The sequence below is a fragment of the Orbicella faveolata genome, unplaced genomic scaffold (assembly GCF_042242905.1).
Source record: "Orbicella faveolata isolate gen_17 unplaced genomic scaffold, um_ofav_v1 contig_34, whole genome shotgun sequence".
NCBI classification, from domain to species: domain Eukaryota; kingdom Metazoa; phylum Cnidaria; class Anthozoa; order Scleractinia; family Merulinidae; genus Orbicella; species Orbicella faveolata.
Window position 1 is genome coordinate 22,165,700 of NW_028301563.1, and position 15,925 is coordinate 22,181,624.

At 38.6% G+C, this 15,925-nt stretch overlaps 1 protein-coding gene across 5 annotated transcripts in view; it reads right to left on the minus strand.

Annotated features, from left to right (window-relative positions):
* Window positions 1–15,925, minus strand: part of LOC110042290 (methylcrotonoyl-CoA carboxylase beta chain, mitochondrial-like) — a 168,892-nt gene that overhangs the window by 89,580 nt on the left and 63,387 nt on the right. For all 5 annotated transcript variants that reach the window (XM_020747653.2, XM_089299028.1, XM_089299027.1 and 2 more), the window contains one exon: window positions 9,264–9,376. In XM_020747653.2, the coding sequence (XP_020603312.1) occupies window positions 9,264–9,376 (113 nt within the window). The remainder of the gene's footprint in view (window positions 1–9,263; window positions 9,377–15,925) is intronic.

A 15,925-nucleotide genomic window follows, 5' to 3' on the forward strand; every position in this document is an offset into this window, starting at 1 on the left:
AAAAATTGCACTCTCGGAAATACGCCTATTTCTCGAGAACCACTCATTAGAATTTCACGAAATTGGGCATGAAAATACTTTAGGAAATAAGTAACTGGAGTATTGAAAATAACTGAATTTTAACAAAGGAAATTCTAGATATTCCAGTGAACCTTCAACAAGGGATGATTAGAGATCTCTCTGTTAAATTATTAGCAAATGGTGTTAACTTGTGAGAATTGTTACAAGCTTGTCGCATGCAAATTATAAAGAAAATCTAATAACTAGATTTTCTACAAATAAACAAAACTGATTTTAAAGGCCTGTTTATATTTATTCATGTTGCCATGGTAATGGCACATACGTCAGCTTAACCATCAAGAAACCAAACTTTGTGTTGTTAACTTGCTTGCAGCCATTTTTGGCGACCGTGGTATCAAGGGTTTTAGAGAAAAAGGTGAATGAAACACAGGTATCAAAAACTGTGTTCAGCCACCTTAAAACAAACTACTCTATTAAAATATACTATGGAATTCAATTATTATTTTCAAGTACATCTCCCATCTGCAAGGTAAGTAGCAACCACTGTAAATAGTACATGTGTGCATACACAGCAACCTCAAACAGACGTCACGCACACTACCTGTCTGATCATCTGCCATTTTTAGAAAGCCAAAGCCAACCCTGTCACGTATTCAGTTTAATGTGAATCAAAGCACATGGTTACAGAAACATGCATGAGTGCACATGCTCACTAATGTCAGCTGCTGGCCAAACACTCCACAACTCCTCCCCCCTTAATATTTACCACGACTCAACAGTACGTTTGTGATTTCTCTGGTTTAAATAACTTCTCCCAGAAGCTCTGGAAACTCAAAAAAAAAAAACATTTAACTTAATATATCATGCTTTGTTTTCTTCACATTGTTTTCTTGCTTTTGACCTAGGGTGAATTCTTTGATACTTTCCACTGAAAGAAGTTTCACCTCAAGACTGTTTGCTTATTCCAAAGATTAACTATCACACAGTTCATCCTGAAAAGTTGTTTTCTTGACCACCTGTTTGCTTGCTGTTGGCTTCTGACAAAGTTGTAAACTTCTTCATTTGTGAGGAGTGTTGACTTTCTTTCTTTGCTTTCAGAGTGAGTTGCAGGGTCTGAAATTAACCTTTTCCTAACGGAGTCAACTGGTGACTAACCTAAAAATTTTGGTCGCCAGATGGAAAGGTTTGGTCGCCTTTTTGTGGTTTCCCAGGGTATAATTTACCTTAATTTATAGTAAAGCACAAAATTTAACCTTTCAACAAAATGTTTTCATTCAACGCAATATACATACAGCTATTAAAGGAGAGACTCACAAAAGCTGTGTAACAGTAACAGAGTCCTACATCTCAATGAGCGTGTTTGTCAACATTCTAGCAAAGGCTTTGGATTTCTTTCTCTTATTATTTCCGTTTAGTTAAAAAAATTTTGTGATTGGCATAATATTCAGCATTGAAATACAACTCTCCAGCAACGAGATTCATCGCCACAAAATGAGTAGTGAGACCTAACTCTATAAGCAATTGCCGTTTCCAGTTGATTACAGTGCCACAGGATTTCCATAAGCCAAAGGCTTAGCAGCGATGTCATCTGGTATTAAGCTCATTCCAAGGTCATCCCGAGGCAGCTTAGCCAAATCTACTAAATCTGATTGTACAATCAAGCATTTATCTAAGTCATCGAAACATCTCAGAATGGATGTTTCGTCTCCTGGGAGCAGCAAATCACAAAATGATCGCAAAGAGCTGATAGCCATCTTTTGCACATGTAGTACATGGTAAGATAATACCTCAACTTATATTTCAGAGCTGAAATTTACTGGAATTTAGGTAAAGTATTAAGAATTAAGCGCACGTGTTTCCGCCAACGCTTTCAATCTCGTCACAACTTGTCACAATTTCACTAAGTCTCATTTTCGCCCGCAATATCCGTATAGGGAGAAGCCACTGACACAATATGGCGCTGGGTAAATATGGCGATCGCAAAATCCTCACTTCGTTTTACCACAATTGTCCACAGGAGCTTCATGTTTTCTCTTTAAAAAAAGCCCTTTTACCTTGGAATTTCAAATGCCCAGAGGACAAAAGGTTAGTCGCCTCTTGGCGACCAGTTTTAAAATTCTGGTTGCCAACACTTAATTTTTAGTTGCATTGGCAACCAGTCAGTCACAATTTTGGACCCTGAGTTGGCGACTGAAGTAGTTCTGTATCGGACAGTTTGTCTGGATAGTAAAATTACCTCTCAGAATGTTCACTTTCATCACTCATTTTGAAGAGAACAAAATTTTGCAGCAACAAAATTGTTTTTGTCATTAACTCGCATCGATTTTGCCATATGCATTCTTTGTAGGGCCATATGCATTTCTAGTAGGGCGGTGCGTGTTTTTCCAGCCTGATCACTTCAACGTGTACGGCCCTCATACGAGGCCCTTTTTCTTATGGTTTTCTGAGGAAATTGCACACAGGGCCATACGTGTCATGATAATGTCACTTACTAACTGGGCTGGCACTCCATACCTGGCAAATAACATCTGAAGGGTTTCAATGGTCTTCTCTGAAGTGGTAGAACTCATTCTCTCTACCTCTAGCCATCTTGAATGCACATCCACTACCACCGAGAACATGCTGTTAAGGAACGGTCCTGCAAAATCAATATGAATTCATTGCCAGGGCAACGAAGGCCATTCCCATGGGTGCACTGGTACTGTACTAGGCTCTCTCTGTGTTAGTTGGCAGCCAGGGCAGGACTTAGCAGTCAGTTCAATTTCCTTGTCGATACCAGGCCACCAGATATAACTCCGGGCAATGGCTTTCATCTTCACGACTCTGATATGTCCCTAATGAAGATCTTTGAGGACTTGTGGGTGCAGCTTGGGAGGTATTATGACTCTTATTCCCCACATTAGGCAGGCTGACTGTAATGTGATCTCATCTCTATGCATAAAGAAGGGGTTGAGTTCAGGAACATGGTTGTATGGCCATCCTTTACTGACGCTGTCCACAGTGACTGGTAGTGGATTGAACTGCAACAAATTGAAGACTCCCACTGGGTCTACCACTTCTTCATTTCTGATTTCTGCTTCAAGAGGGAGACAGGAAAGACCATCAGCATTACTATGAACTTTAGTGTTCTGTATTCAATTGTGTAATCATAGCCGGCCAGGAACAAAGCATAATGTTGAAGTTGAACTGCAGTGACAACAGGGATGCTTTTCTGCAGATGAAAGAGTGACGTTAATGGCTAATGATCTGTACACAGGGAGAACGAGCACCTGAACAAATATACATGAAACTTCTTGACCCTCCAGACTACTGGCTTCTTTGTCAATCTGTGCATACTTTTCCTCAATTCTTGTGAGTGGTAGGCTTGGATCGTAGTGGGTTAGAACTTTCTCTGAAGTGATCACTTCTTTCACTTTGTGGAATGCTTCATGGCATTGTTTTGTCCATTTCCATTTGTGAATCTTCTTCAAGAGTTGATGCAGGGGATGCACTGCCATTGACAGGTTAGGCAGGAACCTGTGATAATCATTGATTAACCCAAGGAACGATCTTACTTTAGCTACATCGTTTGGGCATGGTGCTTTCAAAACTGCTTCTACTTTCTCCGCTGACTTGTGTAGGCCATTGCTGTCGATATCATACTGACAGTAGGTTATCTTCTCCTTGAAGAACTCACACTTTGCCTTGTTTGCTCTTAAGCCACGATGCTGTAGCCGTCACAGGACTTCTTCCAAATTTGCCAGGTGTTCTTCATCATTCCTTCCTGTAATGATCATATCATCAAGGATACAACTTGTACAGATGTTCCTTCCAGCACTTGATCAATCGTATGCTGCCAGATAGCGGGTGCAGATGTGATGCCGAACACTAGTTGGTTGTACTGAAACAGGCCCATATGAGTGTTGATAGTGAGATATTTCTTAGAATCTTCTTCCATCTCTAGTTGGTGGTATGCTTGACAAATGTCGATCTTTGAGAATCTCTGCCCACCAGAAAGCCTTGCAAAGATGTCTTCAATGCAGGGTAAGGGGTACTGCTCAGCTTGTAGCTCTGGGTTCACTGTAACTTTGTAATCACCGCATATTCGTACTGATCCATCTTTCTTTGGGACGGGTACAATGGGAATTTCCCACTCACTCCACTCGCCTTTCGTGAGAATGCCTTCATTCTGAAGTCTTCTCAGTTCCTCTTCAACATTTGGTCTCAAGGCATATGGCACAGCTCGAGCTTTGTGGAAACGAGCTTGGGTGTCTTCTTTGAAGGCTAGCTTTGCTTTAGCTGATTTGAATGTTGCAAGTTTATCTTCAAAAACATCCGAGTATTTGTCTAGCATGGATTGCAGATGCTCTTTGGCAGTTAGTGCAGCCTGTGAAATGTTCAGTGAATTGATGGCACACCAATCTAAGCGTATCTTGTAGGGCCAATCCCTCCCCATCAACACAGGGCCCTTGCCCTTGACGACAAACAGATCCAACAGTAATGGTTGCTGGCCTTTGTACTCAACATGTACTCTAAGCACTCCAACAGGAGTAATGTTCTCCCTAGTGCAAGTTTTTAACAACAATTTAGTTTTCTGCAAAGGTATGTCATTAAATTTCTTCAAGTACAATTCATGATAATCGACACTGCCGAGCCCATGTCCAGTTCCATTTTCAGAGGTTTCCCCTCTTCTTTTAAATCTACCCAGATAACATTTCTGCTCAGGTTGCCCACATTATGTATCTTCAAGCTTAATAAATCTTCATATTCATCGATCTTACTGTATTCAATAGTATGTTCTTGGGTGTTTTGCTGTGTTCTCTACATTTGTTTGGGCTTACCTTGTTGTTTCGAGCAACAGACTCTTGAAATGTGTCCCACCTTTCCGCAATGATAGCATGTCTGGTCCTTGAATCTGCAATTGTGTGTTGCGTGCGAGTCTCCTTCACACCAATAACAAGCGTTAGCAGTGGGGTTCGGCAGTGGGGGAAGTACTGGAGTTGTTTTGCTATTATCTGATATCTCGTCAACTCTAGGTTGTGCTAGCTGAAATTCACTTTGCAATTCCGAAGCATCAAGAATGGCTGTTTCCATCGCTACGGCAATCTCCAAAGCCTTGGTATATTTCAGTTTGGCTTCTGAGAGCAAACACTTTTGTATCTGTACATTGCGAAGGCCACAGATCAACCCGTCAATTGCAGTGGGCTGCTAGCTTCTTCAGATCGGCTTCATAGGTCAACACAGTTTTTCCTACACGCTGGTTTCATTTGTAAAAACAAAAACATTCTGCTATTTCTAATGGTTTAGGACTAAAGTGTTGTTGAAGGGTTCTGACGATCTCCTGGAAGCTCTTCATAGCTGGTTAGTCTGGTGTCAGAAGATCTCTCAACAATGTGTACGTTTTGCCACCAATTAAGCTTAACAAGGTTGGCATCTGGTGGTCCTCATCTATGTTAATCGATGACCAATCAATGGTGAAGATTTGTGTTGTTATTGATTGGTATCGATTTTCAATAACAATCAATAGATAAATTGATATCGATTGGCTGCAGATTGATGGAATTGGCGCATAAATATCACATCCTTGTACGCAGTAATTGTAAACACATTTCATTTTAATGCTTTCAAAGTTAACAGGAGAACAATACTCTCTTCTTTTTCTTCAAAGCACTGTCCACAGGTATCCATTTTCCTTTGACAACTCAAAAGCTGTTCCTGTTCTTGCTTCCCCCGTCCACACATATCCCATGAAAACGTCAACCAAAAACAGAAACGTTTGAAGTTTGAAAACGTTATCCAAAGTGGAAAGCTATTTACCAGAGCGGACATGGGCCAATACTACAGACTTCAAAAGATGGAAAGTGGTTGCATTGCGCCTTCACAGAAAAATTCTGGTAACAGAAGTTGTAATTTGGCAAACAATGAAATTGCTAACAACAGCATGAGTTGATGCAAAATAATGAATAAAGCAGAAAATGCCTAGCCTGATAATAACAAACCTAATCGTGCTTAAAACAAAGATCATAAACATACAAACAAAAAATCTATGAAGGTGCCAATTGTGTCTGAAAGAAATAAAATAAGCTGAGCTGTCCACGATGGTTAAGAATGACACAGAAATGACATGGAAAGGCAATGACGGGCAAGTGGGTAATTCAAGTACACGTGCAACAGGGTATATTCTTTGCGTTGAGAAGACTGGGTTGGCACTGGCTTCCTAAAAATGGCGGATGATCGGACAAGTAGCATGTGTGACGTCTGTTCGAGGTTTCTGTGCCAATCAATAGCAATCGATGAACAGTTTTTGCGTGGTTATCGATTGTTCATTGATTGACCGATACCAACTGATACCAATTAACTAATTTTATCGATTGATACCGATTGATCGATTGGTTTTCCAATCATTGATTTCCATCGTTTGGATGTCCCGGGCTAGGTGTATTTGAACTTCTAGGGAAATAAACTAAGCTAAACTATATATACTGTCAATGCAGAATTTCCTTGCTGTAGCACTTGGCAAGAACAGTTGAAATTTAAATTTTGTTCATCAAAAGATTGCACAATCCGCACAATTCCATGCAGTCAATCGAAGTGTTCTCCCACACAGTTTGCCTCCAATATTCCACACAATTTCGTTCCCTCACCTTATTAGAAACCCAGCTTAGAGGTAAAATATTTATTCGAGTTACCGAAAGTCTTATCCTTTAAATTTGGACACATATTTTGCGCTGTGTAAGAAACAAGTCACATGTTTTCAAAAAGCTACGAGTCCAAAAATGTATTTGTATTTAGCTTGTTTTATTGAGTTCTACATAATAATTGTAAGCTTAATATTGGCTGAAGCTTTAGAAATTACACAAGAGCATATTCTGGATATGATTGTGCAAAGAATTCTACTGAATATAAATGAAATTTAAGGCCCATAATTTTTTTGGGAAATCCAGGCATGGGGGGGGGGGTTCTTTTGCCTTGGAAATCCTGGCAGGAGGGGGGTCTAGTACTTGAGGAGATCCAGTTGGAAGGGGCAGTCAAAAAGCATGTCCATCTGTTGGGGGTGTGTGGATTTTTTTGTGAATAACCTATTGATATTGCCAGTGGCAATGTCTGAGGCAAACTCATTAGTAGTTCTTTTACTACATTCAAGGAAGTAAAGCAAGACCAACATTGTGTTTATCACATTGTCTACAAAATAGATACAATTTTTTATTTTTTTATTTTTTTAATTGTTTTAATTTTTTAAATTTTGTTTTTTAAATTTTTTAACGAAGACTAGTGAGCAGCACGAGGGAAGACTTCTTGTAGTTGTAAACTTTTTCGTTTATTTCCGACGCGTTTTGTCTCTCTCTGAGACTTCTTCAGGGAATGATTACAACTAACACTGAAAAGCGTATAATTTATAGCACATAAGTGTGCCTAAGTTGAACTTCCCATGGAAGTGAATAACTGCTGAAACATGCTGTAAACAGACTTTACAAGAAATGCCTTAATGCATATGTTATTGCGTGTTGTTATATTTTGGTAGACTGTTCACAGTCCCCTATTTTTCCGTGAGATCGTAGATGCGTTGAGTTCAATGGGCTGCCATCTTGGTCTCTTGATCCGAACGAAACTGGGGAGAGTACAAAATGCCCGTGGGTAGTGGCGGTGGGGTTAATGGCGTGGGGGTGACGGGGCGGAAAAAATAGGGAGACTGTAACAGCTTCACTCTGTCTGGTGTTCGCTGCGTTAGTTGCTCCAGCAACGGCAACACCTGATTGGTCGAAGGGACAATAGAGTTCATCAGAACGTAGCAGAGCATTGACAACTTGAGTGAAAGTGACATTCATTACTTCGTGGCTCAGGCCAAAATGGCATCGACTTCAAGAGAATTTTCTGGAGAATGTTTTGATTTTGATCGTCTGTCTGCTTCTTGTCTTGGAGGATTGGTTTCAAAGTGCGAACAAAAGGAGGCCGTTTCTCGTTTACTTGAAGGAAAAGATGTTTTGGCGGTTCTTCCAACTGGTTTCAGCAAGAGTTTAAAATATCAAAGTTTCGTTTTGGCGAAGGAAATGGCTGAAAGCTCTGTTGGTTGTTCTTATTTCCGACTGACACTTTACAATTAATGCCACCAAGACAGCACGCATCTCAATACTTGGAATTCTCTGCGGGCTTTGCCGCTTTTTTTGGAGTCAGAGAAGAGTTCTTCCATCCCGCATTCATTCGACTCAACTTAGTAAACCTCCAAAATGTTTCGAAATTCACAAGACAGTAACAGGTAATCATATCATCGTCCCTGATTTGACAGGTTTTTTCTCAGGGGAGGAGATTGTTAATTGATTTGACTAATGGAGACGCCAAACTGGTGGCCGCACCCCTTTAACATGAGACAGAGTGAAGCTGTTACAGTCTCTATTTTTTCCGCCTGCCGTGCCCTCCACCACCCCTACCCACGGGCATTTTGTACTCTCTCCAGTTTTGCTCGCATCAAAAGACCAAGATGGCAGCCCATCGAGCTCAACGATTGACATCTACGATCTCGCGGAAAAATAGGGGACTGTGAACAGTTCTAATATTTTGGGGGCCATACAATTAGCACTAATCATATGGCCCCCAAAATATAAAAATTGAAAAATTAAAAAAAAAGAAGCGAATGAACCTATAAGAAATATTTCCATATCACCTTCAGCACGTGGAGATGTTTGCTGTTTGGGGATCAGATAAAAATGAGCTCGAGCAAAAATTTCTCCCAACATGCTTTGCGAGTTGTGTCCAATGCCACCTGAAAAAGCAACATGTTAACAATTGACCTCATTGCCTGATGAAGACTAGCAGTATAGCAGTCGAAATGTCACAATCAACATCTGAAAGTGACTCCATTGTGAGACAAATGAGTAAAATTCATCTTTCCGACATTATACATGTACTAGGTTTTCTATCAATGTTTTCACTATAGGATAGTATGATGCATGCATTCCACTTCTATTAGGCCCCATTTTCCATCAGGGGAAAAGACGCAATGATCATCATGAAGACAATGACAACAACAAATATAGCAATGACAAGGAGGAGCCTACTCCCATTCATTTTCACTTGACGGACATTTTGTAGTATACCACTCAACACGTACATTTAGCTCATAACAATTATTACACACTATTTGAGCCAGAATGATGTTACTGTCAGTAACATCTATCACATACCACAGATATTGGTACTTAATACACTGCACTGTTAAACCTTCATGTAATAAGCATGTTTTTGAAGTTTCAATTAAAAATATGTACCTGAGTGATTCCCTTGGAAGACATGGTTGCTTGATTGTAAAATATTCTTCCAAAATGGAGTTTATCTGGAAAGACTTCAGCCTGCCTTGTAAGATTAGCTCCACCTGAATCAACTAAATTAAACAATAGTCATTTTCAAATGAGGTGTTTAATAAATAAGTATAGGTTTAATAAAAGCCAAGAATAGAACTTACAAAAATCCTTAGCAGTAATGATTAATTTTCATGTCTGAATGTATAATATAAGTTGATTTTCTTACTGCTTTCATGTTGGTTTTCACATCTGTGGATTTTTACTTTTTTGCTTTCTCTCCATGCTACCTCTTATGAGAACAAGAATACTATTCTGACTTGCAGTAATTTAGTCACTCCATTTTACCTTATAATTTATAGCCAATTTGGTTCCAACACCTTTTTTATCCTGAGATTACTTATTTTATTATGATGCTGTTTTTACATGATTATACACAACGTCTCCTAACATGACACCATTAATTACCTAACAGCAAGGAGCCCAGAAGTCGGACCACTTTTAATTAATTTGCATTCTTTCTTGTATGCAGACTATCTAATAAGCCAAAGGTGGGTTTTCTTGGGTTCTGCTTGGATGGTTTGGGTGGATGAAAGAATGTGAATGAATTGAAAGTTATTGTCACACTGCTGTAAACGGCTAAATCACATTTTAAACAATATTACACTTTATAATATAGGTAGGACCCTACGTGCACTCTGATAGTTAAAAACCCAGGTTTCATCACAGTATAAAACATAGAAAAAGGGTGTTTTATTAATTTTTGCCCCATCACCTCTAGTCAACATTTTTGTTAGAGATTGTGAAAAACATTTCCTTTAAAGAAATTTGTGATAGACATTTGCTGGGGTTTGCTTGTAGCACTTTAGTGGTTTTAAATTGCGTCAGTTTGTCGATCTGTGTGCTTTGTTGTTTCTACTTGTGTTTTCTACATTTCCCTTGTGTGCTCAAATGACCGTCATGTTTTATCACAGTGTAATACACGGTTTAGGCTATTGTTAAATAATGGTAACTTTATTAACAAAGTTTTAGCAACTCAAAATTAATTTGTTGACAATCAGTTTTCCTCTAAAGTAAGAACTGCAAGTGTTAAATTCTATGGTCTTCTATTTTGTGACTGGCTAAAATTGTAATCACTGCTGCAGTAAATGGATCAATAAGAAATATATAAGTAGTACGATTCAGGGAGAGAACAATATTCAAGTACACTAGCCATGAACTTTTCCACCAGTCAGATCTCGGTGTGTGTGATAAGGAATACATTGATTTTGCCTTGCAAAAGATTTCCAAATGGAAATATTTCCATTCAAGAGAAGACAATTGCAGTTTGTAATGCTACTGGAAAGAAAAGTGGCATAGTTTTCAATGAAAAATTTGAAAGTGAATAATGATTATATCATGCCAGTTTAGTTGATGAATAGAATCCACAAGATGAATATACCCACTCACATCATCGCTATGTTGAGGTTAACAGCATTAAATTTTGAAACCTTTTACCTTTTCATTGGAAATCATAAGCAAACGTACATGTACATTGAAAAATATTACAAAATCACTCTTGCCTTTAAAAGAGCATTGTCTGCTTCAATAACAAATCCTTTACAAATGTTGAAAATCATTGTGAATCATTATCAAGCATTACAATGCATTCACAACGCTTTCCAAATTTCTTGAAATGCATTTAAACACAATTTTCATCAAGCTCTGTTTTCCCAAATAGGGTCACATATAGGTATTGGAAAATAAAAATGTTCAAGCCATAAAAGCAATGTAATTATAATTATTACAAGAAAATGAGGTGGTATGGACATTTGGAATAATTTGCACAAGGAAAACACTTCTTGAGCATGAAGCCTTTGCACATGACATTTGGTAACCTTTTGATTAACAGTCACTGTTCAAAGCTATTGATGGATCAAACAACTGGAGCCCATTTTATGAAGCTTTATTTGGCATAGAGATTTTCCTAGAGCTCTACTACTCTATGCTTTCATCACCAGTCTCCCCCTACGTGTTGGAAAGAAACATTACCTCCTACTTCATAGCTTTTACCATAGTTGTGTATTGTTACTATGGTTACCTGCCTATTTTGTAACAGTTGATTTCAATTTGTAACGTATTCCTTGCATATATCTCACATAATATATTAAAGTGTTATCAAAGTGTTATTATGGTTTACAGTGTCTTAATCACTTTCAATTTAAAATTCTGTATTGAGTTTACCCTCTACCATCTACACTCTATGGTTCTATGTATGGCTGTAGAGGCTTACAGTTATTGTAGGAAATATTAAAGCACATGGGGAATGGTTAGTGTCATTATGATTTACAGTATTTTAATAATCTTAATGTACAATTCTGTATTGAGTTTACCCTCCACGCTCTACGCTATATATGTTCTACCATCTACATTCTACTCTCTACGTTCTACCAGGCACTCTCTTCAATCTATGCTCTACGCCCTACAATCTACCATCTACCCTCTAAGCCCATCTACACTCTGCTCTATACATTCTACCAGCTACTCATTCTTCGCTCTACGATCTACCATCTACCCTCTAAGCCCATCTATGCTCTACTCTCTACGTTCTACCAGCTACTCGCTCTACGTTCTACAATCTACACTCTACCCTCTAAGCCCATCTACGCTCTACTCTCTATGATTTCCAAGCTCCTCTCTCCAATCTACACTCTACGCTCTATGGTCTACCCTCTAAGCCCATCTGCTTGGAAGGTTATTGGAATTTTTTAATTTCTTTTTTTAATTTTTTAATTTTTTAACGAAGACTAGGGAGCAGCACAAAGGAAGACTTCTTGTAGTTGTAAGCTTTTTCGTTCATTTCCGATGCGTTTCGTCTCTATCTGAGACTTCTTCAGGGAATGATTTAAGCGTGCCTAAGTTTAACTTCCCATGGAAGTGAATAACTGCCAAAACATGCTGTAAACGGAAGTTACAAGAAACACTTTAATGCAAATGTTATTGCGTGTTGTTATATTTTGGGGGACATACGATTAGCACTAACTGTATGGCCCCCAAAATATAAAAAATGTTAAAAAATTAAAAAAAATAAAATTTAAGAAAGATTAAAAAATTAAAACATTGAAAAAAGACACATTTTTTGTTTGGAAGGGTCCCAAACAAATCCTATTAGAGTTTCTTAGTTGTCTCTATGGCATATCAAACTTACATAATATGTTATTGAGGAAAGTAGTATTTCGTTTCTTGATTTATTTCTTTACAAAGATGCTAATTTTAGCACTCTGCAGTTTTCTACCTATCAAAAGCCACTAAATAAGTATCTGTACATTCTCTGAGTCATTTCATCCCACGAGCAACAAGAGGGCCTTTATTAGAGATGAACTTATGTGCTACACTAGAAATAGCTCCACATTTAAAACCTTTAGGGAAACGCGAGAAATTCTGGAAACGCCTCCAGCTTTGCGGTTACCCAGTTGGGTTTTTACTTCCTTTATTCAGGGAGGTTAAATAAAGTAACAGAACTAAATGGCTTTCACTAAAACGTAAATCTCGCAACAGTAGAATGGTAGTCTTTAAATCTACACTTAACTGTGGTCATGCTAACTGATGTGAGGGGCATTTTGTTATAGTGCACTCAAAAAGTGCAAATATTTAGGTCATGTGACTTTGAACGCTTAGTGGATGTTTTGCGACCACATGGAGATGTTATTTACTAGTTTTTAGGGTCGTAATTGGTCGTAGAGATTGCTGTTCATTTCAAGTTCAAATAAATGGCTTATTTCAGAGCCACTAACATCAAGCTGGTTATCCAAAGACATTTACCAGACTTAGACTGTATGGTCAGTTATAAATCTGCTACTACTTTAGCACATCTATGTAAATAGTATGTTTTTGGGGGCCATACAATTAGCACTAATCACTATCATATGGCCCCCAAAATATAACAACATGCAATAACATGTACATTAAGGCATTTCTTGTAACATCCATTTACAGCATGTTTCAGCAGTTATTCACTTCCATGGGAAGTTCAACTAAGGCACGCTTATGTGCTATATATGCTGTTCAATGTTAGTTGTAATCATTCCCTGAAGAAGTCTCAGAAAAGACGAAACATGTCGGAAATAAACGAAAAAGCATACAACTACAAGAAGTCTTCCTTTGTCCTGCTCACTAGTCTTCATTAAAAAATTTTAAAAAAATTTAAAAATTTCAACAACCTTCCAAGCAGATTGGCCTAGAGGGTAGATCACAGATCGTAGAGCGTAGAGCATAGATCGAAGGGAGAAGCTGGTAGAACGTAGAGAGTAGAGAGTAGATGGGCTTAGAGGGTAGAGGGTAGATGGTAATCGTAGAGCGCAGAGCGTCGATCAAAGAGAGTAGCTGGTAGAATGTAGAGTGTAGGTGGGCTTAGAGGGTAGATGGTAGATCGTAGATTGAAGAGAGTAGCTGGTAGAATGTGGAGAGTAGAATGTAGATGGTAGAACATATAGCGTAGAGGATAAACTCAATGCAGAATTGTACATTAAAAAGATTATTAAAATACTGTAAACCGTAATAACACTAAACATTCCTCATGCACTTTAATATTTGCTACAATGACTGTAAGCCTCTATGCCCGTACATAGAACTGTGGAGCGTAGAGCGTAGATGGTAGAGGGTAAACTCAATACAGAATTTTAATTGAAAACGATTAAAACACTGTAAACCGTAATAACACTGTAATAACACTTTAATATATGCGAGATATATGCGAGGAATATGCTACAAATTGAAATCAAATGTTACGAAATAGGCAGGTAACCATAGTAACAATACACAACAATGGTAAAAGCTATGAAGTAGGAGGTAATGTATCTTTCCAACATGTAGGAGGAGACTGGTGACGAAAGTGTAGAGTCGTTGAGCTCTACAAAAATTTCTGTGCCAAATCGAGCTTCATACATGTAAAACGGGTGCCAGTTATAAGAGGGAGGGCAAGGGGGGGGGGTCTTATCACGAAGTCACGATAGTAAATTTTCGATTTCACGAATCACGAAACAAAAAATTCACTTTTCACCATTCTCGAACATGTGCACGAAACTGTAATCAAAATTTGTACAAAAAAGTGCATTCTTTAACTTTACCAATAATTTACAGTTGTTGGAAAGGTGATATTTGAAATCTTAATTTGTTGGTTTTACTTTAAGAGACCTCTTAAGAGAAATATCAGACTTGGACAGCTCTTCCACTGTGAGTTGTTACGGCTCTTAAGAAGGTTTGAGTATCGTTGTCATTGTCACTTTCCACGGCATCGTCAGGGCCACTGTCTATGTCATACTGCACATCATCTTCTGGGACTTCCGGGGCTTCAGACACTTCAGGATGAGCAAAGGTGACTTCTTACTCTTGCTCTTCTTGTTTGTCGAAGATTGGTGGAACAGCTGGCTGATACTGTGTGGGAGGTTCGTGGTGGATCTTGTCCTTCGGGTAAGCAGAATCTGCTGGACGATACATATTCAAAGGCAAAGTGCCAGCCTTGAACTTTGTTGTTTCTTGCCTCACAGTTCTCTGTCAAACGCACTTGCCATGCTGAACTGCCCATTCTCTCATGATCTGCTCTTGGGTAGAATTTAAGTACCTTGTTCTCCCAAGATGCGAAAGTTTGGAAATGTCTTTCAGTGGAATTGAACTGTCTGGAACTGGATAGTAGGATGTTGGGTGAGTGGAATAATAGGCTGCCCAGCTTGTGATCCTTTTGATGCTTTCGTACACAGTGTTTCCTAGATTATGGGAGTAGTTAAGAGATGTGGGGAATTTATCCTTGAAATGACCAACAGCATCATGTCGTTCATCAATGGCTCATCAGTCAAAAATCCTATTGAGACCGGTTCATTGGCTAACACGGTGATCAGGAAATCAACAGGTTTATTTAAACCTGTCAACATGTTTCCTTTGTCACTACTCTCGGTCAGCTTGACTCAAGCGTTAAATTCACTAAGGTCACGGAAAAAATCTGATCACAATGCAGTGAAATTCAGCTACGAACTCAACTTTAGACATTCACAATTTATTTCTTCTCTATTCACGATTCACAGCCAAGGACTTTTGCATTTCATGCCTCATGGAATACACTTCAATTATGATTCACAGAACAGTTTTTTATCAAATCACGATTCACAGAGCACAAAAAAACCGATCACGGCGTCACGAAAATACCCTTGCTCCCCTCATTATAACTTAACACAGGAATGTTGAGATGACCAAGGGGATATCTTCATCTTGATGTCAGGCTGAGGTTCGAGCCCTAGTCGGCACACCTCGCTTTCTTCTTGAACTGTTATTTCTGGTTAATGACAGCATAAATTAATGAACATTTAATTTCCGTCTATGGCAATAAGTCCATGCAGATTCCCGGATGAAGGCCCCCATCACTAAAACTCATTCATTGCGCATGAATGAGTTAAGAAGGGGGAGACTTTGTGCTATCACACTGTGGATGTAGTTTTTTTTTTTTAAGTTATTGCCTTACAGAACACAGAATAAATGATTACAGTACTAGATACTACTTGGGAATAACTACTTACCGAGCTGACATTAACTATTGTACTAGAAGAAACTTATTATTCTTACAATACTATACTTACAATGTTCACACTAATAGTGTTTACAGC